The sequence below is a fragment of the Trachypithecus francoisi genome, unplaced genomic scaffold, assembly GCF_009764315.1.
Source record: "Trachypithecus francoisi isolate TF-2019V2 unplaced genomic scaffold, Tfra_2.0 Contig01579, whole genome shotgun sequence".
NCBI lineage: Eukaryota > Metazoa > Chordata > Mammalia > Primates > Cercopithecidae > Trachypithecus > Trachypithecus francoisi.
The window spans coordinates 28003555-28031315 of NW_022681442.1; the positions used below are offsets into that span (position 1 = coordinate 28003555).

Below are 27761 nucleotides of genomic sequence, written 5' to 3' on the forward strand. Positions count from 1 at the left end.
TGTGCTGGATAAATTTTTAAAATGCAAATTAAAAAATACTCATAACCTATAAACTATGAAAAAAAAAAAAAGAAGATTCCTTCAGGCTGGGTGCAGTGGCTCACACCTGTAATCCCAGCACTTTGGGAGGCCAAGGCAAGCGGATCACTTGAGGTCATGAGTTCGAGACCAGCCTGGCCAACATGGTGAAACCCCGTCTCTACTAAAAATACAAAAATTATCTGGGAAGGGTGGCACATACCTGTAATCCCAGCCACTTGGGAGGCTGAGGCACAAGAATTGCTTAAACCCAGGAGGCGGACAGTTGCAGTGAGCCGACATGGTGCCACTGCACTCCAGCCTGGGCAACAGAGCAAGACTCAGTCTCAAAAAAGAAAGAAAAGAAAAAAAGGTTCTTTCATGTACCACCCAAAAGCATCTCATGTAGCATACATACAGGGCAATACATTGACACATGTATTTATATGTATGCCACCAAAACACAGAAGTGTAAACCATGTCCTCAGCCCTCCTGCATTCCAGCTGCGATGCGACGCAACCTGGAAAGCCAATGTTGAGAATGGTTTGGCAGTTTCTCATGAAGCGAAAAACTCCTAACATATGTCCCAGCACTCACGCTTCTGGGCATTTCCCCACAAGAAATGAAAACATGACCTGCACACAAATGTACAGCAGCTTTATTCATGATAACCCTGAACTAGAAAAAACTTAAACGTCCTTCAGCTGGTGAACAGTTAAAAATGTGACAGCTCCATGCAATCACTACTCTGCAATAAAAAGGAACATAACCACTGATACACACAGACACACAAATGGCTCTCAAAAGTATGCTACGTAAAAGAAGCCAGATGCAAAGGGCTGTATGCTGTACGATTCCATCTGTAAGATATTCTGGAAAAGACAAAACTAGAGAGACACAGAGATCAGTAGGTATCAGAGAAGGAGAGCAGGGGAGAGATTTGACTACAAAGAGGCAGGAAGGAAGTTTTTATGGCGATAGAAGTGTTCCATATCTTAGCCTGGACAACACTGGAGACCCCATCTCATTGTACAAATAAAAATAAAAAATGAGCCAGGCATGGTGTCTCACACCTGTAATCCCAGCTACTTGGGAGGCTGAAGCGCGAAGATGGCTTGAGCCCAGGAATTTGAGATTGCAGTGAGCTATGATAGCACCACTGCACTTCAGCCTGGGTGACAGAGCATGATTCCGTCTCTAAAAAAAAAAGAAAAGAAAGAAATAATGTTCCATATCTTGAGATTGGGGTAGTGGTTACACAACTTGTACATTGTCAAAACTCACAAAACTACACACTTGAAAAGGACAAGTTTTACTATATACATATGATACCTCAATTTAAAAGCTACAGCTGGCTGGGTGTGGTGGCTCAGGTCTGTAATCCCAGCACTTTGGGAGGCCAAGGCAGGCTGATCACATAAGCCCAGGAGTTCGAGACCAGCCTGGGAACATGGCAAAACCCCTTCTCTACAAAAAAAAAACCTACAAAACTTAGCCAGACGTGGTGGTGCACATCTGCAATCCCAGCTGCTCAGGTGGCTAAGGCGGGAGGATCACTTGAGCCCGGAAGGTTGCAGTGAGCCGTGGTAGCACCATTGCACTCTATCCTGGGCAAGAGAGCAAGACCCTATCTCAAACAAAAAATTAAATTAAATTAAAAAGTAAAATCTATAATACAACTAACAAGTCACATCTTCATTCAGATGGAAAGAAGAGAGGCTGCACTTTCTCACCACCATGGCACCACCATCAGCTCACCCTGCGCAGTGCCTTGGATGTGGCCATCTACCAGAAGACCCCCAGTGCTTGGTTGGGCCTGTCACCCTAACCCTTAAGTTCCTTCCACAGCTATGAAACAGAACAGGGGTTCCCTGCCCCAGCTATGGGGAGAGAGCACTTCGGTAGCTGCAAAGCCCCACCCACTGACTACCATGCCTGTCTTCTGCCAACAGTGTGAACAGGTCGTCGGGGCAGCCATGGAGACCAGGCCCGCCCTGAGCAGCTATCCTCAGCCCCTTCTCTCTGTACTCAGCTCGCTGTGTGATCATCGCCCACCAAGCCACCTCTGGGGAGACCACTTGAAAACCCTCTCTGGTTTTCCTGCCATGAACTGCGGGCTCCTGTCACGTGGCAGGCCCCAGCTGCACTCCTGACCTGCCCCGCCCTGCTCCTGGCTCCAGGGGAGCCCCTGAGCACCCCTCACCCAATCTACCAATCCTGCCTCAGGAATAAGCACACCTGAGTTCTGTCCTCTCTTGTTCACCCTACGGCTACAGCCCTAACTCAGGCCTCGCCACTCTTCTGAACCAGGGCAGGGGCCACGATGCGCTCTCCCCAGCACTCCTCTAGGGGGCGCTGTTCTCATGGACTACGAGTGTCCAACGTGAAACCTTCATCAGGGTGACCCCCTCCTCCCCCACTGCGGCTGCTCCTGCTCCTGCTACCCCCTCCTCCATCCCAGCTGGCATTAAAATATTGGGGGCAGGGAGTGGGGTGGCAAGCGGAAAGCAAAATGAGAATGAACTTTGGACATAGCTCTGATGCCAAGGGTCCAGAGGGGGCAGCAGGGGGTGGGGCTTCCTCCCTACACTATCCAACAGGATCCCTCCCAGCACCGGGACTATGACTCTTTAAGGTTCCTATTCTACGAATGAAGGAGTTGGATTGAGAATGGTTACGCAACTCACTTGTGGTCACACAGCAGTTAGGTGGCAGAACTGGGACTTGAACCCTGGTCTTCCAAGGCCACGTCTGGGGTCCTTTACCCTACTCAGCCTCTGGTACTAGAGCTCCTTTTCCCCATGAGTCCAAGATGGCAGGCACTTCGGGGAAGGTTGTGTGCAGGAGGGGCTGGGCCCAGAGGGAGCAGCTGCAGCAAAGGGCCTCAAAATAGGGGGTGTGTGGGCTGCACAGCTGCTCCACCAGGGACACACACAATTGGATGGAGCCCCAGTTGTGCCACCTGGCTCTCAGCAGAGCTCCCAGGGAGGGCCCTCAAGTGACAGGTTTACAGGCTTCTTGGGAGCCCCAGTGGGGGCACCCTCCTCAGGCGAGGCTGCTGCTGACATGGTGGAAACTCCCCCGACAGCCCCATTCCTCCTGGGCATTTATGAGCTGCCAGACACAAGCCTGGCCAGCCCTCTGGGTGACCCTCAGCTGGCAGACCACATTCCTGCCTCTCAGCGGGGTCCCGGGGCAGACGCCTGGACACACATAGCCTCCGGAGTGACCTCCCGATGGCCCCCACCAAGCTCTGCCCCAGAACCACTGGCAGAGCCCCAGATGCCCTAGGCTGGTCTCAGCTGGGCTGCCAAGGAGAGATGGGGGGAGCTCACCACCCAGCCAAGAGCAGAGGCACTGATACTGACGCCAGTGCCCAGCCTCCCATGGCTTCAAGGGCAGTGTCTTGATTTATGCCCCCAACGCCACTCTGGCACAGATCCTCTGAAGTTAGGTTTACACATTGAGTGAGGAACCCAGATGTGAACCCAGGGCTGGCTGCCTCCAAACGAGGCAGCTCTGTCACTAACTGTAAGACCTCTGGGAGCCTCACTTTCCTCATCTGTAAAATGGGGTCATGGCAGGCCTTCATGGGATTCTTGTGAGGATTCAAATAGATGATGTACGTAAAATTCAGTAAGTAGTTGCTATTATTATTATTCCTATTTATATCACTCTGCTTTCTACCCCCACACCTTTGCTCAAACCACTCCCTCTGCCTCACCTGCGCCTCTCCAAACCCCACCCATCTTTCAAGGCCCAGCTGAAGCCCGCTGCATCCAAGATCATCTTGTTTTGAACCCACGGTCCTGAATACCAGTGCTGGCATCATCATCTTCATCCAAGAGACAGTCTCGTCTCACTTTCTGGGTGGTGGAGCGAGGCACAGAGAATGAGCATTGGAGGCAAGAGGCCCTGGGTTCAAACCCTGACCAGGCCACAGACTTGCTGTGTGACTTTGGACAAGTTGCTTCACCTCTCTGGACCTTGATTTATTTCTCTGTAAAATGAAGCTCACCATAGCTGCCCTGCCCACCTCTCTAGGCTGTAGTGATGCCCGGGTAAATTTACAGATGTGAAAGAATTTTGCAAACTTTAACACTTGATCTCAACATAAGGTCTTTTTAAAAACATAAAAGCAAACATAACCACTGTAGGAAATGATCGGCTCCTTTCAGCCCAGTGGGAGACCAGGAACTTCAGTCTTATTTTACCCCAAACGTCCTAATCTCAGATTGCCAGGGTGGTTCTGATTTGGACTCGCTTATCTGCATTAACTGAACAGGGCTCTGGGGGAAAGGATTTAGGAGAATGGTTGGAAAGCTGGGGATGCCTGACTCCTGGTGGGAAATGGACAGGTGGGGACGGAACTTGGGGGACAGAGATGATTGTAAAACTGGGCAGAATTAAACTTCTTTAGGTTCCCTAAAGGGGCCTCTACCTCCCACACCTGCCTCTGATTTCCAGGCTTGGCCCAAGCCCACTTCTGTGCTGGGAACCTTTCCTTCCTCCTTCCCACCTATATATCTGCCTTTCTCATGCATCCTTCAGACGTAGATTTTTTCAAGACTAGGTTAGGGGCCTTACTATGGACCTCTGAGGACCCCATAAGCCCCCTAACAGAGCACCCATCACCAAGCAGCCTTTCTCAACCCTGGTTCTTACACAAGATTAAGCCCAGATACCCCAAGGCACTTGTTGTATGCAATGCATTGACTTGTCTCTTCTGCATCCAGAATGGTTTTGGTTCTATGCCATCCTCAGGAGAGTTGAGAAGTCACTCCCATCAGCTTCTGTGTTCTGCAGAGTAGCACTGCACTGGGAAAGGCTGCAGGGTTATTTGTGCCTGTCTATCCCCCTGATGGACTGTGAGCCTCCCCAGGGCAAAGACCACTTTCTTTTTTTTGAGACCGAGTCTGGCTCTGTCACCTAGGCTGGAGTGCCGTGGCCTAATCTGGGCTCACTGCATCCTCCGCCTCCCAGGCTCAAGAGATTCTCCTGCCTCAGCCTCCTGAGTAGCTGGGATTACAGGCACAAGCCACCACGCCTGGCTAATTTTTCTATCTTTAGTAGAGATGGGGTTTTATCATGTTAGTCAGGCTGGTCTCAAACTCCTGACCTCATGATCTGCCCACCTAGGCCTCCCAAAATGCTGGGATTACAGGCATAAGCCACGGCACCCAGCCCCATTGTCTTTTTTACTGCTGTTTCCCCATAGCCTAGTTCACAGCACACAGCAGGTCCTCAATAAAAGTTGCTGAATGAATTGCTAGTGTTTGATTCTTCTATCTACTGATGAACTGGCAGGAGTTCAGGCAGCACCCATTTTGTGCCTTGCCCTTTCTGGTGTCCAGTGGAGAAATTAGAAAAAGAATGGAATAAAGGGAGCAGCTCCCTTCCCTGCCTAGCATGCCTGACTACAGCCTGCCTGCTCAAGAACCTTCAATAGCTCCTCACTTGCCAGCAGTAGAAAAGAATCAGATAAGGAAGGCCATGAGGGTTGATTCTTTCCTGTGTATCAAACGCCGCAGCGTGTGCCCTTCATACACAACCTGATCACACCCTCCAATCCCTGCAAGGCAGGTATCTATGGGAACAGCCCCTACAATGGCCCCAATAATCCCTGAATCCACCTCTTGGCCTTCAGGCCCTTGTGTGACCCCTTCCCCTTAAGCGTGGGTTGGGCCTAACATGTAACTTCGAATGAATAGAATACAGAGGAAGTGCCGCGGCTCACGCCTATAATCCCAACACTATGGGAGGCCGAAGCGGGTGGATCACCTGAGGTCAGGAGTTCGAGTCCAGCCTGGCCAACATGGTGAAACACTGTCTCTTCTAAAAATACAAAAAAATTAGCCGGGTATGGTGGCAGGCACCTGTAATCCCAGCTACTCGGGAGGCTGAGGCAGGAGAATTGCTTGAACCCGGGAGGTGGAGGTTGTAGTGAGCTGAGAAGGTTGTAGTAAGCTGAGATCACACCACTGCACTCTAGCCTGGGTGACAAGAGTGAGACTCCCATCTCAAAAAAAAAAAAAAAAAAAAAAAATACAGAGGAAGTAATGGAATGTCACACCCAAGACTGGGTTATAAAAAGACTGTGGCTCCCATCTTGGTTACTCTCTTGCCTCTCCTAAATTGCTCCCTCAGGGGGAAGCCAGCCACCATGGTGTAGGGCCACTCCATGGAGAAGCCCATTTGGCAAGGGACCAAGGACTGCCCATAGCCACATGAGTAAGTTTGGCAAGCCTTTTGATGCAGCCACAGCCAACAATGTAACTGCAACCTCATGATAGACATGAAGCCAGAGGCACCTAGCTAAACAGCACAGAGATTCCTGAGCCACAGAAACTGGGAGAGCATTAAATGTTTGTTGTTTTAAGCTGCTAAGTTTTGGAATAATTTGTTAAGCAGCAATAGATGACTAAAACAGTATCAATAGTTCCATTTCACAGATAAGGAAACAGAGGCTCTGAGAGGTAATAACTTGGCCCAAAGTCACATAGCTGTTAAGTGGCAGAGCTGGGCTCTGAACTCAGATCTGTTGCACTGTGCAGAGGTTCCTCCATGGATCCCAGCTAGCTGACTGGCGTGCTCAGTCCCCTCTCTCCTCCTAAGTCAGTTTCTCCATGAACACCGCAGCGCCCGTGCATGCCCAGGGTGGGGGCCATGTTAGCACCCTAGCACCTCCCACAGAGTGCCTGGCATGGGAACAGTAGGTCCTGCTGCTCCCTGGAAGATGAATGAACCTATCATGACAGGGTGGGTGAAAGAAAGTGATAGGGAACGGGCAAGACAGGCACCTTTGTAGCCAAGTTAATCCCCAACTGAGCCTCTTGCTCTCTCTCACTCTGCAACATCCCCATACTGACATTTCTAGCAGCCAGAGATGTATATAGCTGTGACTCCCAATTCCTCACTGCTGGGAAGAGGACCAGTCCTCCTCCTCTCCCTCTTGTTTCCCACCTCAAGATTCCAGGAGGGGACTCCAAATGTTAACTCTTCAGGGCTCAGCTCCCAATCCCTGTCCCTGTCCTCCCAGCATCTCCCCAAACCCCCCAGGCCAGGCCTGGAGAATGGGGGGAAGCGCAGCCCAGTAACATCAGCACCCCTAGTTCCCCATATCAAATCCAGAGTCATGCATGTGTACATGCGTGCACACACACAGATGGCAGGTGTGCCTCATGGCAGACACAAGCACTGTTGTGCAGGCCCAGAAGGGCTGGGGAACACAGAGGCAGCAGGTGAGTGTGTGTGTGTGCATGCGTGTGTGTATATGTGTGTGTGAGTGTGTTTATATGTGCACTTGTGGCTGTGTGTGTGTGCATGAATGTGTGCATGCACTGTGTATATGTGTGCATGTGCGTATGTGTGTATATATGTGTGTATGTGTGCGCACATGTGTGTATGTGTGTGCACCTGCGTATGTATGTGATGTGTGCGTGCACGCATGTATGTGTGTGCATGTGTGTGCACATGTGTGTGCATGTGCACGTGTGTGTGTATGCGCTGGCAAGCACACACAGGCCTAGAGGAGCCTCCACAAAAACCTTCATAAAAGCACACTCTGTGGAGTGCTTACTATGCAACTTACCCTTCCCAATTTACAGAAGTGGACACTGAGACGCGAGCAGATGAAGGGACTGACCCAAAGTCACACAGCCAGCAAGAGCAGAACAGGATTCAAACTCTCCCGGAGAATAATTGCTCCTCCTTCCCTTCCTCTCCAAATACTGCCTGGCCTCACTGCCCAGCCCTGGCCTCACCTCCCTGATGGTTCCCCCACCCACCCCCTCAGGCCATCTTCAGCTCCAACTGCCCTGCCGTCCAGCAGGCAAGGGCCTCTGTCCACCCCACACTCTTCCCCCCTACCCACTAACCCAGCATCTGCTGGGAGCCACTGTGTGCCAGGCGCCAGGCTGAGGTAAGGGAACACAGAGCTAGAGTGACCCGATGCCCACCTTCCTGGAGTCCACAGGCACGAGCGGGGTGTGGGGGTGTGCACCTTCAAGCTCCGGAGCTCCCCTTGGCCTAAGCCCCCAGAGCTGCTGCCAGGAGATGGGTGGCTCCCTCTGCTAATCTCACAAGGCCACTGGATGCCTTCTCCACTGCTGCCTGCTTGAGGATTAAGGAACCCAAGAAAGGTAAGTAGGGGACCAGCTGCAGAAGGAAGAAGGCCTGGCTTCCCCACTGAGGCACCAGCTGTGTGGCCTCAGTTAGCCATTTCCCTTTCCTGGCTGCAGCCTCTCCCTCTGTGACAGGAGGGGGTGGGAGCCAATGTCTCGGGTCCCTGTACACCAGCATCCTCCAACACTCAGGCTTGTTAAACCCAGAGACTAACCTGAGGGTGACATGTATGTCTGGGTGCATGTGCGTGTGTCACCTACACATCAGCCGTCAGCAAGGGGTCCATTCCTTGCCCTGGGGGAGCATTGAAGGGAGGTGAAGGAGGAAGGTGGGGGGAAAGGAAGAAGAGAGGACAGCAGAGGCGAGAGGAGGGAGGCCTCCCAGTGTCACTGCTGTCTCCCTCTTCGCACTCCCCTTCTCACCCTTGTCAGCCTGCCCTCAAGACTGGGAGCAGCTCTGGAAACCTGCCGGATGGAAGAGATCAAGCGTGTAACCACTGAAACCATTTTCCAAACGGGAATTCATTTCCCCATGGGTGTCCTGCCAGGCTGGTCCCAGAGGAGCCCGACTCCTCACCAGCAGCCGCACTACACACACACACACACACACCACACACACACACACAGAGGCATGGCACAGGCACAGAGGACCACAGATGTGGCTGCCCCCGCGTGGAAACATAGGCACAGCAACACACAGTCGCTTCAGTCCACAGTTACAGACACATCACACAGGTACACAGAGATCTAAAACACAGATACACATCTGTTGACATCAGAAGCTCAGAGAGCCAAAACACGTCCACAAACAAAACACACAATTAGATAACCCCCGACACACATACAGAGTCCTGTGTCCTCTCTGTCGCCCTCCCCTCACCCACTTTAACGCAGCAATCCAAAAGAATCCAAAGAAACAAGCCGAAAGTCCAAGGCTCTAAAGAAAATACAATCAGCCAGGCGCGGTGGCTCATGCCTGTAATCTCAGCACTTTGGGAGGCTGAGGCGGGTGGATCACGAGGTCAGGAGTTCAAGACCAGCCTGTACAACATGGTGAAACTCCGTCTCTACTAAAAATACAAAAAATTAGCCGGGCATGGCGGCAGGTGCCTATAATCCCAGCTACTCAGGAGGCTGAGGCAGAGAATTGCTTGAACTCAGGAGGCGGAGGTTGCAGTGAGCCGAGATCGTGCCACTGCACTCCAGTCTGGGTGACAGAGCGAGACTACGTCTCAAAAAAAAAAAAAAAAGAAAAGAAAAAGAGAAGAAAAATACAATCAAGAACCATTTCAATGTGCCTTCAGGAGCCCAGCTACAGGCTACGGCACACCTAGGAAGGAGCAAACCCCTGTGTCTCACGCTGGCCCCAGCTCATTTCCCAGAAGAAGGTGAAACCAGAGCTGCTGGGGCAGCCAGGGCATGGGTACAGGTGTGGGCACACATGGGCATGGATGCGTGAGGACACATATGCAAGGGTTCTGATGGGGGTGGGGGTTGGCTGTATGGGCACAGGCAAATATTCCCTCTCCAGACCTTCCAACTCCTGTCCCCTCTACTTGTGCAATGGCAAAGGCCAGGGCCAGCTTAAGGGAGGCCCCGCCTGGGAGGGCAGTCCTGGCAAAAGGGTGGAGGCCAAGGCAGATGGGGCATTTGATGAGCGCTCACTGATGACCACCTTGCCTGCAGGCCCAATTCCTAGAGTTCTCAGAGCACCCCAAGTGATCCTCCTGCCTCCAGGGAAATGGGACAAATGAGAGGGAGGGAATATGACCCTGGGCCCAGGATGCCTTTCCAAGCCCTCTTGATTTTCCCCATGTTGAGTTCTCTGCTCACATGATTCATGTAATCCTCACAATAATCTTGTTTTCTTTTTTTCTTGAGACGAGGTCTCGCTATGTTGCCCAGGCTGGTCTCAAACTCCTGGGCTCAAGCAATCCTCCCACCTCAGCCTCCAAAGTGTCTGGGATTGCAGGCGTGAACACCAGACCTGGCCTGCACAGCAGTCTTAGGAGGAGGGTGCTATTACTAGTCTCATTGACAGGTGAGAAAACTGAGGCTCAGGAAGACATTTGCCTTCTTTACAAAACACATCCATCCACTCCCAGAGCATGAGCTAGGGTGGTCTCAGGTCCTCACCCTCTAGGGAGCCTGTGCTCCAGCTGGAGGACAGTGTAGTGTGTCCTGAGCCTGCTCTGAGGGCCTCTCTGTCCTTCACAGACCACAGGCTTGCCCAAGTCTGACTCCAGTGGAAAATGCCAGTCGGCTCCAGACCCTCTGCCAACAGGCCCCACCAGGGCCAGCAAGCCCTCAGAAGAACCCCCACCCCACAGACAGGCAAGGCCAGGCCCAGGTCAGCCCAATCCAAGCCTCCAGCCAAGGCCCAGGCCACTGGCAGTGCCCCTGGCCTGGCTCCGGATTATGTGTCTTCCAGGGCCTTCCATCTGTCACTTAGCCCTCCAAACCCAGGACAGAATTCATTTCCTTTTAAGAGAGCCAATCATTTGCTTTTCCCACATCTTTCCCTATTTTTTTTTTTCTTTTTTAATTAGAAATTACTCTCCCAAAGTCCAGAGCCTGGAAGGGAGAAGCCACCTGGTCACCAGTTCCGGCTGCAGCTGCCCACGCGCTCCTGCCACCACCCTCCTTCCTGAGCCTCTCCCAGGTTCTCAGTGCCCACTGGACTCGGCAGATGGACATTGTCCCACCTCCTAATACCCCGTCCAAGCAGGGAGCAGGGGACATAGGGGAGTGCATCAGGGACTCCCCAAGGTCAGCCCGTGCTGTTCTGGCCAGTTTGTAAAGGAACCCCAGTTCCCAGGGCCCAGGGAAGACACGCAAGTCCCTAGGAAGGCTTCTCCTCTCTGGGTCTGTTGCCACATCCGCCATGGCGCTCCCCAGACCACAGTACTAGAGCTAGAGGAACAAGAGGACAGGGGTTGGAGCAAGCAGGAGCTCTGCAAATGGGGAGCCAGCCAGTGGCCCCCCTCTCTTTCACCCCTTCAGCTCCAGGCTGTGGGTCTGTCTGACTGTGGACGTGACCTGCAGGGCTCAGAAGTTCGCTGGCCTCCCCCACAGAGCACACACTTGGAGAAGCGAGGTCAGGCACTGTGGGGTGCTGTCACTTGCACACCCGTGTGCTTAGGCACAAGCCAGCACAGGTGCACACCCACAGGCACCTTCGGTGCCTACTCATGAGCAAAGACACACTTGCACACTCGGCACACATGTGGGTGCCCACACGTCTTTGCAGGGCTCCAGCAGAGAACACAGCACCACCTCCAAGGCCCACATCCCAGGGCCGACAAGCAGGTTCCCCCTAGCTATCTAACTGTGGCTGCCTCTGTCCCGGGAGAGGCGGGTAGGGACACCCAGGACCTCGCATCCCACTTGGGAACTAGTCAGCACCTTGGTAAGAGGACATGGAGGTAAGAGGACAAGGAGACTTTGTGGGGAGCCTCAGCTGCCTGACTCCCACCATCAGTGGGAGGCGCCACTGTCAGGGAAGGCACCCCTCTTCCCGCTCTACCCAGCTCCCTTGCTGCCCCCACCCCAGTGCCCACCACCAAAAGGTGTCCCTCACACAGCCCCAGACCCCCCATGGAGTGAAGAGGTAGGGGCATGACCAAGCCCTCAGTCCCAGCGCCCCTCCGCCGGGCCTCCCCAGGCGGTCTCCGGGCTAAGGTGGGCGGGCCCGCAGGCATCCGCGGGGCCTTACCATGGAGAGTGCTCCGGGTGATCTGTCCCCCCATCTCGGGCGGCGGGCAGTGCAGCCACCTCTGCTGGGCGGCTGGTCACTGAGTCGCCCCGGCAGGCTGCTCCCCTCCTCCTCCCCCGTCTCCTCCCCCGCGGGCGGAGACCGGCATGGCAGGGCCAAGGCCCCTCCCGCGCCCCCACGCGCCCCCTCCCGCACACGCGCACGCCGCCCGCCCGCGGCCAGCCGGCCACACGCGCACGCAGCACGCACACCCCTCCGGCCGCCGCCTCCCCGCTCCCACCCACTCCAGCCTCCCCACCTCCCGCGCTGGTACAGCCGATGGGATCTGTCATGTTTATTTACATAAGGAGGAGGAGACTGGAGGCTTCCTGAAATAGCAGCGAGCTCCAGAAAGCGAGCAGAGGCGCGCACACGCACACACATCCCCATCACACACAGCCCCATCTCAGGGATGCAGTGAGACACACACCCCTCCCTGAACGCCCAGGCCGACAGCCATTCATTCACCAGCCTCATGCACCTACTATATGCAGAGGTCCTGCTAGGTGAGAGCAGACCCCCTGGGAGACAAAACAGACTTTGTCCCTGCCCTCAAGAGGTTCACAATCAAGCTGATGGAGCTGTTCATCAAGTGCTAACACCGTTTCTGTCTTCTTCCAGGCTCTGTTCCAAAGGCTTTGCAAGTATTAACTCCTTTGGTCCTCACAGGCTTAATGATGAGGTCAGTATTACAGTCATTATCAACAGGTACCATCTCTAAGATGATGATGATGGTCTTACAGATGAGAAAACTGAGACAAAGAGAGGCTGCTCACCTAAAAGGTGGCAAGGTTGGGATGCAAACCCAGGCAGTACAGCACGAGAATCCAGGCTTTTCCCCCCACACCAATCTGTCCCTTTAATCATGTACATACACATACACACACACCACACCCCAACACAGACCTGCACTATTCTTCTGCATCCTGTCACACAGATGTGCACTGTGGGCTCACAGGCACTTGGGAGCATTCACCACTGAGCACACTCAGCCATCTACTGCCCACCAGACATGTACTCACATGGTTACATACACACCTCTCAATGTACACACTCAACACATGACTGCTTCCACAGACTCACAAAGTTTCTAGAGAAATCTTAAGGTGGACACTGGCACCCCACACTGAGGGAAGAGGGAAAGGTGTGGACAGAGGGGGAAGAGGGAGGCTGGGATGACAGGCCCCTCCAGCCCTGGGCAGGCATGCCGGCAGCCCAGATTATCATCAAGAGAGCAGCTGCCATGCAGTGAGCATGCACTGTGCACCAGGAACTGCGTGGGTGGCAGCGGCTATGATGATATCTGTTTTACAGAGAAGAAAGTGGAGGTTCTAAGAGGCTAAGGAGCTTGCCTGAGGTTACCCAGCAGGTCACAGGCAGGACCAGGACTCAGGCCATGTCTGAGGGACAATGTCACCATCCAACACAAGCTCAGGGGACTCTACCAGGACAACAGGACAGCACCCTCCTCCCTGGCCCTGGCCTGGACCCCAGCCCCTGTCCTCAAGGTCTGGGATCTTGGACTCCAGGGAAAGGACTGGGAGGGAAGAGAAAGCCAGTGGGCCGGTGGGAGGACAGAGGGGTAGGGGCTGAAGAAGGAGCCACAGGAAACGCAGAGGCTGCCCCACAGCAGATGGAACTCAGAGACCTGGGCCCTGTAAGTGACTGGACTGGGTCCTGAGCCCACAGCTCAAGACCCTGCTGCTCCCACTTCTGAGTGGGTCTGGAGAAGGGGTTAGGAGAACAAGGAGGGCCATTCAGGCCTGACCTAGAGTCATCAGCAGAGGGCTGGGCAGGATCTGAGTGAGAGAGCAAACCCAGCCTGCGGAAGCTCCTCCGAGCCAAAGGCATGCCCAAGACTTCTGGGAGAAGTCACGACACCCGAGTCCACACAAGGCAGCCCACCTTCCACAGGCACATGCCAGCTTGTGGCTGTGCAGAGTCACACGTACACACACACACTTCCTGGCACACATACCCAGTTCCCATGGGGGCAGGAAGCTAAGTCAGTCTGACAAGGAGAAAGTAAGCCAAACTCTTTTTGCAGGATAATGATCATAATAACAGCAAACACGAGGCCTTACTGCGTGCTCCGCACTGCCCTGATCATGTGACGCATTTAACTTGTTCAATGCTCACGACAACCCTAAGAGATCAGTGTATGTGTATGCCCATTTTACAGATGAGGAAATTGAGGCCAAAAGAAGGTGCTTTGGAGGCTGTTCCCGTAGCAGCAGAGTCAGCCTCCGCAGCCTGCCTGCCTTTTAACACACCCAGCTGGCCCCTTGCCCACCAACCCCTCGCACATGCCCAGCCTGGCCTTCCTATGGCCCCACACCCAGACACCAGCCTTCCTCTCACCTTGGTTCCTGCCTTCTTCTCACTTGGAATGCCCCCTTCCCATCATCCAGCACTGGGAACACTTCTGGGAAGCCTCCCTAGGGCCCCAGGTAAGAGTAAGTCCCTGTTCTTGGCACTTATCTTTCCTCTGAGCTCCTGAGCTGGGCATCTCCTAATCCTTACCTTACTCTGTCCGATACAGAGAGCCATGGCCTGGCTGGGCCCCTCTCTCCTTGCCCCAGCTTCGCCTGGGTGCACCTCAACCATTTCATTCAACTCTACCCACATTTATTGATCCCCTACTATGTGTCAGACACTAAGGGTGCAAGGGTGGTCCTCAGTGGCAGGTCCTGGCTCTCGTGGACTTCCAGTCCAGAGGGAAACAAACATTTATCAAGTAGCCTCACTAAGGAGTATATCATCACAACCCGAGAAAAAGGGTCTGAAAGAAATGAGCTCCCACTTCTGAGTGGGTCTGGGGAAGGGGTTAGGAGAACAAGGAGGGACTGGGAGCTGGCACCTTTCAGAAGCAAGGTTGGTATGGAGCAGGGTGAGCAGGAGGAGCCTCAGGAAATGCTCCATTGCCCAGCCAGGATAGGTCAGGGGTACACCAGAAGGGTCTTCAGGAGCAGAGTGAAGACTCCGGCCTTCTTCCTGAGAGCAACAGGGAAGTCCTGCAGCAGGGAGGCAACAAACCAGACCCACATTTCAGAACGTCACTGTCCTATCTGGTTGTGAAGGGTAAGGGAGGAGGCAGGAGGCTCCAGGGGAGGGAGCAGCAGAAGCAGCATCCTGCATCCCACACCCTGCAGGGCTGGGCCTTGCCTAACTTAGCCTTACTCCCCTCGGGCATCGCATCACTCCTGCCCCCGCCCAAAGCAGGCACTCAGAAAACATCTCACAAACAGACCTGAAATCATGTAATTTTCAGATACAGGACTGTGGGAAAGCAGCCAAGTGGTAAACAAGCAGGGATAGGGGCAGGTTGAGGGCTCCACAAGCTGGGAGTCCTTCAGGTGAGCAGCAGCCCCAACTCTGGCCACTTGAGTGAAACAGAACAGAGAACTGGGAGGCGGCCTGAGCGGCCCCCAGGCCTTCGACACTGTAGTCTAAAGGGTCTACAGACGTATGAGCCTGTCACAGACGTATGAGCCTGTCTCCCACAACCACGTCCCCAAATAGGATGTGGCAGTGTCCTGTGTCTGAGGCTTCCCTCTCCTGTCACTTCACTAGGCAGTGTCCAGGACCTCTAGAGGGGGAGGCAGCCCCGGGATATGGCAGAAGAGCTGCACCCCTTCTCTGTTTTATTCACTGAGGCATCCCATAAACTCTCATTTGGAGGCGGGTGCGGTGGCTCACACCTGTAATCCCAGCACTTTGGGAGGCCAAGACCGGTGGATCACTTGAGGTCAGGAGTTCAAGACCAGCCTTGCCAACATGGTGAAACCCCATCTCTACCAAAAATATAAAAAATTAGCCAGGTGTGGTGGCGCACGCCTGTAATCCCAGCTACTGGGGAGGCTGAGGCAAGAGAATCGCTTGAACCCAGGAGGCCGAGGTTGCAGTGAGCCAAGATCGTGCCACTGCACTCCAGCCTGGGCAACAGAGACTCCATCTCAAAAAAAAAAAAAGTCATTTAACCAAAGATTCTGTTACTAAAAGGGGTGAGAAAATCACTAACATACATCATTCATTCACTTATTCATTCATCAACCATTCACTGAGTGCCCACTATGTACCAACTGGTGAGCAGGACCCAACACCTGCCCTGCAGAAGCCAGGGGTGTAAAGCGGGCATGGACGGGGAAACAGGCGGTTCCAGATCCCAGCAGGAGCCAGGCTGAGATCGAGGAATGAGATTCTTTCAGCTCTGGGTAAATGATCTGTGTTCCATTCTATAGCCACACTTTAGAAAGGATGTGAAAGGGGAATGGAGAGTCTGTAAGCAAATATATATAAATGCTACCATTTATTGATCACTTACTGTGTGCTAGGAACTGTGCTAAGTATCTCATGTATCAGCCAATCCCAAAACCTCCCTTCAGGAGTTATAATCATCCCCATTTTCAGGCTATAAAACTGAGGCTTAGAGGTTATTCTGAAGGGAAGACAAACGAGGCTTTAAATCCAGACCTCCTAACATCAAAACTCATGTTCTATCCAGGAAAGGGCAAAGGGCAGGGGCCCCTCTTGCTTACAGGAGAGAAGACCAGGGGACAGTGGACCTTCTCCTTAAGGAAGAGAAGGGTTCTGTGTGGCAGCAGAGCCTAGATGTTTTCCAGTGGACAGAAGGTGACGTTCCAGGGATGAAGCCTAAATGCAGGCAGAGGACAGGTAGTAAGGCTGGACTTCTCATCCGCTAACAGGTGACCCAGACAGACACTGGAGATGTCATCCTGGAAACTGTGAAGAAAACAGACTCATATATGGCCTGGTTGCAGACTTAATACCTCAAAGCCTGCAGGCAGGAAGCAGGGCTGGCTGTGCCCTTGGGGGCCTGGTCTGACAGAATCCCCAGCTACATCTGTCCTCTCGTGCCATCTAGGGAACCTTAGACCCCTTGGCTTTCTAAACCCATTCAGTTCCCAAGACCCTCCCCACTACCATAGCTGTCCCTCCTTTCCCTGCCATCTCCTGTCCCCGCTTTCAGACAGCTTCTCTTCCCTTGGGTGCCATCTTGGTTTCCATGATGGTCTACCTAGCTCAAGGCTTTCCTCACCAAGTCCTCTCTCATCCAGGTTTCCCAAGGTCTAGGACCTCATTCCCAGCCTAAACCTGCCCTCTCAGAACTCAAAGTCTAAGGCAGAGCCGGCAACTCCAGAATAAAACATGGAACAAATTCACTGGGGAATAGAAACCATCAGTCCAGGCACCAAGCTCTCTAAGGGGAAAGAGCCTCCAGAGAGCACTGGGGCCAGCCCCTACCTTCAAGCAGGCGAAGAAGTTCTGGGCCCATTTTACAGGTGTAGCAAAGAAGGCCCAGTAAATGATAGAGACTTTCCCAAGGCCACACACTGGGTGGAATGCAAGGAGGACTGGGGACCCAGGAGTAATGTCTTCTGCTGCTATGCCTAATATGACACACAAATCCGGGCATCAGGAGGTACAGAAGACAGCACTGGACAAAGGAGGGGGTAACTTCTTTTTATGAGGTAGGGGGAAGTGACTAGGGTCTGGGGAGGCCAGGAAGAGGAGGTGACCCTGCTGTGGAGGAGCTGGGAGGCAGCCCCTAGCTGCTATAGTGTTTCCTTCATCAAGAACAAGCGATAATTTGATTGAGCTGATGAGTCGCCTCATCAGCATTTGAGGAGTATGGCCATCCTGCCAGGGCCCCATCCTCTCTACCCATTAGGCTGGGCCTGGCACTGGAGAATAGGAAGCAGGGAACCCCAGCTGAAAGCTTCCTCCTATGGCCAGAGCCAGGACAAGAGTGGAGGCTGCTGCCTCGAGTCTGGATCCAGAGTGAGAGATGAGGAGTGACAGAAGGATAAAGGCACCCAGAGACGGAGAGCACAAGCCGTGTGCTGCAGAGAAACTGGAGCCAGGGAGCCCAGAGGGCGTCCTCGGGGGCTGGGACAGGTGCCCCAGCCGTGACAGCTGCCAGCCGCCCAGGAGGATGGGAACACAACAGGTGCAGAGGCGGGGTGGAGACTGAAAGGGAATCTGAGCAAACAGAACCTGGATGGAGTTGAGGCCCCTCCCTGCCCAGGCCCACCGCCAAGCAGCCCTTTCTCTGCCTCTCCGAGACACAAACACACCTGCTCATGCTCCCCAGTTCCAGGCCTCAGAGCCAGCATGGCCAGCCTGGACTGGACAGAAGGGTCACCATCCATGCCAGGCAGGAAGGATGAACAAGGAAGAAACCAGGTTCCTATTCCCAGGACAGAGTGTGCCAGACAGAGCCCACACCCACTGAGCCCCTAGCTGGAGGCAAACATTTGCCGATGATAAGATCTGTGTCACAGGTCAGGAAGGGCGGATGGGTGTGCCCACCCCACCCATGTGGAGGGTGGGAGCTCTGGTCTTCAGGTCAGACAGGTAAGCTACTGAGTTTCTCTGAGCCTCCACCATCTCTTCTCCATGGTGGAGATCACATGGCCCAGAAACTTGTGAAAACTGAATAACTTAACACCTGTGAGGGCCGCTGCCTGGCTCCATCCATAACAGCAACGCTTGAGAGTCAGAGAACTCGGGAATCCACATAGAACTGGAAGGACTAAGGTCTCTGTCTCAGCCTTGGAAAGGAGTGACTTGGGATGCAGGATATGAGTACAGCACTAAGAATACAGCCAGGCGCAGTGGCTCACACCTGTAATCCCAGCACTTTGGGAGGCCAAGGTGGGCAGATCACCTGAGGTCAGGAGTTCGAGACCATCCTGGCCAGCATGGTGAAACCCTGTCTCTACTAAAAATACAAAAATTAGCAGGACGTGGTGGCACACCCCTGTAATCCCAGCTGCTTGGGAGGCTGAGGCAGGAGAATCACTTGAACCCAGGAGGCGCTGGTGGCAGTGAGCCGAGATTGTGCCACTGCACTCCAGCCTGGGTGACAAAAGTGAAAACTCTATCTCAAAAAAAAATACATGTTACCCCAAGGAGGAGAAATAGAAGACCTGCTTTAATAAGAAACATTTACTCAGTACCCGCTTACCCTGCACCAGGCACGTTCTAAGCTTTGCATGTATGATTGCATGCGTGCCTCACATGCAAATGCCATTTCAGAGTCCTGGGTAGCTGTCAGTTCTCCTAAGGAAGTAGATTAAACAGTCCCTTGTCACCTGGTTAGTGCTGCATTTTTGCTCAGGAATAGAATGAATTTTAAACTGGAAGCTAGCCTTTGTCCCAGCAATCACAAGTGATAAATTAGCAGGGTCTGAATGCACAAGATTTGCTCCCTACACCAGAACCTGGATGGGGAGAGGGAGGAGGGGCAGGCAATGAGACTTTATGGGGAGAGGAGACGCAGAGAAATGAGGAGACACAGGGTGACGCAGGAGACAGGAGGAGCGCGGATGTGCTGGAACAAGCCATGGGCCTCGTCCATCTGAGATGCGGAAGCACACTCTGCTGATCCCTGCTGGGCCTGCCTGGATTATGAGAAAAGCTGGCAGCTGATAACAGGAGGTTCAATCCCTCCTCCACAGGCAGAGATCCCCCTCCATCCGCCCCTCCCTTCACCTCCAGCCCACGCACACACTCACACATACACATCTTCAGCCCCACGGCTCGGCCTACGCTCCTGGTGCCCACTCCTTCTTTGTGTCAGGCCCCCAGCTAGCTGAAGCCACCCCAAAGCTGGGAGGCCCCCTCCTTCCTCTGGGGATTCTGCTTCCTCTGGCTCTTGCCTGCTTCCTGCCCCTCCCAGGTCCAGCTTACAGAGGGATGGCCAAGCCCAGGACCAGCTGACTTGGCCTCCACTTCTGCTCCCACGCCTTGGCCCTGCCCCTGCCTGCTGCCCCTCCTGGGGCCTCTTACTCCAACCTTTGGGCTCAGATACTGGGTCTCAGTAGCTACAACAAAGTGACAGTACAGGACCCCACAGGGACTCAGGCCCTTGGCTGGGGTACTCCCAGTATGGCCACTGGCAGCTGGATCCCAGTGCTGTGACACAGCAAACACTACTCAATGCCACCAGTGTTGTCTACACTAGGGGCTTCACAGTACAGGTGGTGGTTAAGAGTAGGCTCCAGAGGCAGACTTCCCAGGTTCACACCTTGGTTCTAACATCTCTAAGTGTCTATTTCCTCTTCTGAAAAATTGGCTTGATAGTAATAATGCCTAGATCCTAGGGCTACTGGGGAGATAAAATGAGCTCATTCATGTAGTGTGCTTAGAACAGCGTGGGATGCATGGGAAGCACTAGTATGTGGTAGCACCACAGATGAGCTGCTCCTGACCTCTACACAAAGGCCGTGACCTTACCCTTCCTTACAGATGAGGAAACCAGGACACAGAGGTGGGAAATGGCAGAGTCGGGATTTGATCTCAAGTCAGTCTGCCCAGAGCTGTTCTATCTGGGAGCTTCTTCCCCTCAAAGCTCTTTAGCCCCAAAAGACCTAGAGGCCTTGTGTCCCCCCTTCCCCTCTGACCTGGCTGCCCTGCAGGGCCTTTAACCTGTCAGTAGGGGGTCCTGGCACCTCTTGCTCTGAAAAAACTAGGCAGGAACTTGACAAATAAGTACCCAAACCAATTCAGAAAATTACATCTGCTGCCAGCATCTTGAAACATCTGCTCTGGGCCCCCAGAAGGGGAGGAACTCAGCACCCTAGATGGGAACATTGAGGCTTGGGGACACTGAATACTTTGCCCAGGTCACACAGCTAATGCTCAGCTAAGCTGGGATTTAGACACACACCTACTGGACATCAGAGCCCAACACCTGCCCCTCTGCCATGTGGCCTCTTAGAATAATGACCCAGCTCTTAAAAGCTATGAAACAATGTCACCAATGTCTTAATGGATCTGCAAAGGTACTCTATCAGGCACTACAGGACAGATGCTCATCCCTTTGCACAGGAAGAGAAAAACAGAGGCTCAAGGAGGTGGAAATTAATTGTTAAAGTTATAAAGTGCCAGAGCTGGGCCAGAACCCAGATTTCAGACTCAAGAGCACAGGCCCCAGGGCTTTGTCTACTGCAGAGTGCTGCCCCTGAGAACAGCCACCTTTGGTTAAATAAACACAGCATCAGTCAGAGGGACCCAGGGCTACTGCAGCCACAAATGTAAAATTTGAGCTGGGCACAGTGGCAAATGTCTGTCATCCCAGAGCTTTGGGAGGCCGAGGCAGGAGGATCACTTGAGTCCAGGAATTTGAGGTTACAGTGAGCTATGATGACACTTCTGCACCTGGCCTAGCTGACACAGGAAGACCTTGTCTCTAAAAAAAAAAAAAAAAAGTGAAGTTTGATCCCAATGTGGACTGCCCTGGACTTTGGCTGTAATGTGCCCACAGTCACCATCCTACTTTGCCAGAGTCCCCGCCATGCACCCAGGCACTCACCTGCAGGCCTTGCCCCAGCCAGGCTCTAGGCCACTCCCACAGTAGGGTCAGAGATTCAGCACCACAGAGGTCTCCAAAAGAGAAAGTGGGGATTGAGGCAGGGAGTGCCAGCTCTCACAGGTCCCAAGGCATAAACCTGAAAATGCTCCAGAAAGAAAAAGTGGGTGGCAGGTCCCTTTCAGGAGCAGGGAGCTTGGCTTGGCTCAAAAAACAGGAACTTCTGTTCTTATACAGCAAAGGTGAGAGATGACTTGAGTCCAGCCACTGCACTATGCCAGCTCTGTGCCCACCACTATAGGCCATGACCTAGAGCCCAGAGGACACCGGCCATGCCAGCTGCTGGGCCACAGGCAAGATCCCCAGGCACCGAGGTACCTGTGAGTAATGGGGTCCGTGCAGTACCTCTCAGGAAAGGCCAGTGGCTTTTTCACCCCCACTGAGTCCAGGAAGGAACTCTGTCCCCTGCTACTACACCTGCAGTCCTAGCCCTAGACTGATTCCCCGACCCCAACCCCCGACAACCTCACATCTCACAGCTCCACGAACAGGGACTTTTAGTCCCTAAAGACCTGGGGACCGTGGGCATGTGGCCGGCTCAGGGCTGGCTGCCCCGCCCACCTGAACAAGAGTTCAGGTGTGGCCACCAAAGGTGGCTGTCAAGACTGTGGGATTCCTGCACAAAGGACAACCCAAGGAGGGGAGCCACCCCAGGGTGACGGCAATGACGGAAACCCACTGCTGTAGCTGTTAGCTGTTCCCTGCAGCTGCCCCATCTCACAGTTCGCACATTCATCCGTGGCTCATTGCCGCCGCCTTCCTTTCCTCCCTCTCCAGTAACTTCTCTCAGGCTCCTGTCCCCGACACCTCCGTCTTCGGGATTACTTCCTTCAGAGACCAGAGCACTGTGCAGGGTCAACATTGAGAAAGCAAAGCCTTCCCTGGGAGTCAGAACTCCTGAGTTCCAGGCAGGCCCTGAGGCTCTGGAATTTAGGGAGGCTTTTTATGTCTCCGTGCCTTCTCCCTCCTGGTGGTGGCAGTCAGGGATCCAGAAGGTGGGCAGCAAATGCAGCTCCTGGGTTGGGCTCCACCAGCAGGAAAACAGGGGCAGGAGGTCTCTTCCCTGGGAGCCCCTCCCCTCTCTAAAACAAATGCTGCACCCCTCACAACCTCAACCCTGCTTAGCCAAGCCCACTTCCCTCCAGGGAACAGAGCTCTTTGTTCTCAGGGCAAGTGAGGGAGGTGGGTTTCATTAGACTTTGTTTGGTGGTCCATTACTAACCATAACACTGCCTGCCATAATTCACTGTGTGACCTTGGGCAAGTCGGTCCCCTCTCGGGACACAGTTTTCACACCTGTAAAATGGAGGCATTGGACTGATTCACTTTATCTCTGAACCAGGAGTTCCCTGAATCAGGAATGTGGGATGGGGATCATTTGGGGGGAGGCAATCAAAACTTTCTAAACTGTCTGAAGAAGTAGCTCCTTCTCCCATTCCCCCTTCCACCAGGGTCTGTTGGGAAACCCAGGATGGGCCAGCGGCACGTTCTTCACTGGAAGTGACTGCTTCTCAGTCCTCCTCCTGGCCCCACCCAACATGAGCACCCCCAAGGTTCTGAGGCCCAGTTTAACCCTTGAGTTCTGCTATCCAGGCCAGAAATCTGGTGTCAGCCCAGATTCCCCCATCCAAGAGGTCACTGTGTCCTTCTCAAATCCATCCCCTCCTCCTTCCCTCTCCTGGCTCTGCCCACGGTTCAGGCCCCCAGCATCATCGTACTCTGGACAATCATTCCAGCTTCCGTCCCCCTCCACAGGGTTGCCAGCCCGGCCTCTCTGCCCGACTCATCCCTCTAGCTCCTGTGGCTCCCAAGCACCTCAGGATAAACTTGAACCCCACTGGGGGGATTATTCAAGGTCTTCTGTGAACTGACCCCAGTCCGTGTATCTGGCCTCACCTTCCATGACCCCCCACACCCTACCCCATGTACCTATGCTCCATGCACACAAGCCAGTTGTGTTCTAGAACATGGCACATTGCTTGTCTGTTGCTCTTTGAACACTGTCCCTCTCCTTGGAGTGCCTCTCCCCAACACGGCTCCCACAAACACTCCCACCTCACCTTCAGCCCCCAGCTCACAAGAGCCTTTCCTCTGAGATCATCCCAACGCCCCGGGATGGAATAGACCAGACCTTCCCTCTCCAAGGCTGTCCAACCAGCCCTCTGTGCAGCCCCAGCCCTGCAGCCATGGCTGGAGGCCCTTCCCATACTGGGAGCACCCTGAGGGCAGAAAGGTCTCTTTTTAGCTCTACATCCTTAGCATGTGACAAGGTGGTCACTCCGTAGTGCTCAAAGTAGATTTCATGAAGAAAGGAAGGAAAGGGGGAGAGGAGGAGGAGGGAAGGACGATGAAAGCCTGGGGCCGATGGTGTGGGCTCTTTACTCTTCCCGCTCTGCTCCTCTCCAGGCCTCAGCTCTGAAGTCACTCTCCCAGCCACAGTGCCCCAGGTCCCTGTGGACCCAGTGAGACCCAAAGGTGACCGACTGCCTGGCCGTGACCTCGCAGCACCAGTGGGGGCCCTCCTTGTTCCTGTAGTACTATTGGCAGCACCAGCCTGTGCTCACTCAAGCAGAAAGAGTCAGGAAGCCACGCAGCCAGGTGTGTCCTGGAACATGGGGGAGCCAGAGTGCAGAGCCTTATCTGACCATCTTCCCTGGAGGCAGCAGAAGAGCATCCGCCTGCCCCCAGCCACCCCACTGCAGGACTACAGGGAGGAGGGGCGGAAAACCTTGTGCCTGGCTCCCTCCCAGCTTCTCCCGGATTAAAGCGGCGGGGGACAGAGCGCCTCCAGCTCATTTGCATAAACCATTTATAGCAGCGCCTTCAAACCCACGCCTTCCAAGAAGAAAAAAGCCCACTGCAATCGCCTGTGGCTTCCCAGTCTGTCGTTTTCCCTTCTCCTTCGTTTTTTGTTTTAATGACAGGAAGCTGTGCTCAAGAGCAATCTCTGCCCTGGCTGTTCTTGGCAGCAGAGGGAGCTGTGCTTTCCCTCCAAATTGAATAAGAATGATAAGCAGCCATCCCCCAGGTGTCAGTGATTGACAGTCTGCAAAGCCTATGAGCACTCATGAACTGTTTCAGTCTCCCCAGGAAGCACAGGAGGTAGCTATTGCCAGACCCCATTTGACAGATGAGAAAACCAAAGCTGAAAGAGGGTGACTTGTCTAAGCCACAAAAAACTAGTAAGTGACTGTAATGGGCATGGTGGCTCATGCCCAACATCTATACTACCCCAAGACAACAGCAGTTCTCAGCCCTGGTTGCACATGAGCATCACCTAAGGAGGTAATAAAATTACTGGTAGAGCCAAGTGTGGTGGCTCACACCTCTAATCCTAGCACTTCGGGAGGCTGAGGCAGGAGGATCGCTGGAGCCCAGAAGTTTGAGACCAGCCTGGGCAACATAGCAAGACCCTGTCCCTACCAAAAAAAAAAAAAATTAAAAATTAGCCAGGCATGGTGGTGCATGTCTGTAGTCCCAGTTACATGGAAGGCTGAAGTGAGAGGGTTGCTTTAGCTCAGGAGGTCAAAGCTGAAGTGAGCAGATATCACGCCACTGTACTCCAGCCTGGGCAACAGAGAGCCCCTGCCTCAAAAAAACAAAAACAAAAACAATTACTGATGCCCAGTATCCACGCTAGACCAATTCATAGAGAAATCTCAAGTGTGGGGCCCAGCTCGCTAAGCAGTTCTCACACGCAGCCAGGGTGCCATCCCCTGGCATAAGCCAATCACAATGGTTTCGTTCCCCTTCCCAGTGACATGGTCAAGAATGGCCATGTGACCCACTTCTGGCCAATGAGGCATAGATTTCCCAGCAGTGGGAAATGTGCTGGGACCCCTCTGAGAAAGGTATCCTTGCTCCACAGAACAGAGGGGTCATTCTCCTTTCTCTAGATACCACTGTGTCCAGCTGTAATTCCTGGGACCGCCGTGGCCATGTCACTACTGGTCTAGAAGGAAGCCAACCCAAGGATGGCAGAGTAGAGAGATAGGAAGTACCTCATCCTAGAGCCTTGACTCAGCCACCCCTGAAAGCCACCCACCTTGGGACATCCTGTTTTCTGCATAGTACAGCTCCTTACTGCTTAAGTCAGTGCAATCCAGCATTTGTTATTTGCAACAGATAGGCCTGAGACAACAGCAGTTACCTTCCCATGTCCCTCATTCCAGTCATCCCCATGTCATCCAGGAAAATGGATCTCTGGATCTTCCACTGTAGCGTGCACACTTGACTGAGGGCCCAGCTGTGGAGCTCTGAAGTCCATCCCATGTTTGCTCCAAGGCAATGCTTCCCACAGCGCACCCCAGCTAGTGATATGTGTGGCAGGGATATTAAGACAGGCCCATTCCTGGGAGATGTAGGGCTCCACTGCCAGGGACTGTGCCTCTGGCTGGAGGACACTCCAAAGTCTTGCAGAACTTTTCTTAGAATTGCACTATAGTCTGATATGCTCCCACCAAACTTCTTTCCTTTCTTGCCCCTCTCCTTCACTCAGGGTCCCACTTGCACTGAGGTCTGATGGCTCTCCCAGACTCCCCCAGCTTCCTCCTTATTTTTCTCCATATAGGCATTTCCCCTGATTATGTATGTATGTAGGCATGTACATATGTATGTTGAATCCTCTCTTGATGTCTACTTAACCCATGACCTGCCTAACACATGACCTGCATCGCCTCATGCCTGGACTACTATGAAAGCCTCCCAAGTGGCCTACTCACTTGTGTGCCCCTTCCACTCCATCTATAATCCTTCCTACACAAACCATGCTACTCCCCAACTCAAGACCCTCCAACAGTTTCTTATTTCTTATACTATCAAGTTCAATTACTTCTGCCTTTCTTTATAAGCAGTACTGATCCTGACCTGCCCTACCAGCCAACTCTGGCAGAAGACTGAAATCTATCCCTGTTGTTTCACTTACATGCCTAGAGGGCATCCCCATGTGGGAGCAATCCTGGCCATTGGCAGCAGAGAAATGATTGATGTGGCCCATGCCCAATGAATACTGAAGCTGTCTTAAGTCTGAGTACCAATTCCATCCCTTTCCACAGATGTTCCTCAAAGACAAAGGCCCCCTTGGCCTCCCCTCCCTTCGCCCCAATGGAATACTTAATTAAAAAAACACATTTTATACACAAATCTCCCTCCATCAACAAGAAGAGAATCCTCTAAAAATGGTTAGGATAACAAAAATGATTCTTATTCATAATGATAATGATATTAAGCAGAAGATGATAAAGTTGAAGATGGTGATGGTATTGGAGAAAAAAGTAGTGATAAAAATAAGTGTGAAGGCTGGGCGTGGTGGTTCACGCCTGTAATCCCAGCACTTTGGGAGGCCGAAGCGGGCATATCACTTGAGTACAGGAGTTCGAGACCAACCTGGTTGACATAATGAAACCCTGTCTATACTAAAAATACAAAAATTAGCCAGGTGTGGTGGCACACGGCTGTAGTCCTAGCTACTCGGGAGGCTGAGGCAGGAGAATCGCTTGAGCCCGCGAGGTAGAGGTTGCAGTGAGCTGGGATCAGGCCACTGCACTCCAGCCTGGGCAAAAGAGCAAGATTGCATCTCAAAAAATTTAAAAAAAAAAAAAAAAGTCTGAAAATAAAAGAAAATTTTAAAAGCGTGTAAAGCAGAAAAGCAGGGGTTAAAATGTTCTCACATTATGATCTCAAAGATAGAAGCGTATATGCGGTATAGCTGACTTCCTCCTGATGCACTGCTGTGTTAACCAACTGTGTCTGTTAGGAATTGCATTTGGTTGCTAGTAATAAAAAACAGAAAAAACATAGCTTTTAAAATATATTAGGTGTTTTCTTTAACATAGGAAGTCTGCAGGTACACAGACATACTAGCTAGTGTGGCCGCTCTGTAATTATCAGGGACCTGGGTTTCTTTCATCTTTCTACCCCATCTTCCACGTAACACTGCAAAGTTGCTTCATAGTCTGAAATAGCTGCTGAAGCTCCAGCCAGCTTGCCCACATTCCAGGCAAGAAACAGAAAGAACACAGAAAACCAAAACCAAAGGACATACATTGGTTACCTATCCCTCTTTAAAGGAGTCTTATTCAAAGTCCACCCAACAATTCTAATTTGCATCTCATTGACCAGAATGTAGTCACATGCCTATACCAAACTGGACAAGAAGCTGAAATGTGTGGTCTTTTCATTGGACACATTGCCCTCTCAAGTTAAAAACAGGCTCCTCAGCCATAGGATGAGCTCCATTTCCTCTGGAGAACATTCTGACGGATGCCCTTAGTACATGGAAACTTCAAAGCTGGGGGTGTCTTCCCTGGTGTCCCCATACACCCCTTTGCTCCCTCCAGCTGAACTGCACACCCAACATGAGAAGCTGTGTTGTCCCTAAACTTGATGACAGGTTGGTATGCCAGAAAACTGTGTGATTTATTTAAATAGGACATAAAAAGCATCAAAAGTCTCTTTTAAGAGAATGAA

General features: G+C 52.8%; 1 protein-coding gene across 2 annotated transcripts in view; it reads right to left on the minus strand.

Moving 5' to 3' along the window:
- Positions 1–27761, minus strand: part of NEURL1 (neuralized E3 ubiquitin protein ligase 1) — a 101727-nt gene that overhangs the window by 25924 nt on the left and 48042 nt on the right. The window contains exon 1 of one of the 2 annotated variants that reach the window (XM_033183869.1): positions 11858–12041. The exons of the other annotated variant lie outside the window; for it this stretch is intronic. Coding sequence (XP_033039760.1) covers positions 11858–11891 — 34 coding nt within the window. The 5' untranslated portion in view covers positions 11892–12041. Of the gene's footprint in view, positions 1–11857; positions 12042–27761 lie in introns of those variants that run through there. 2 annotated transcript variants of the gene reach the window in all.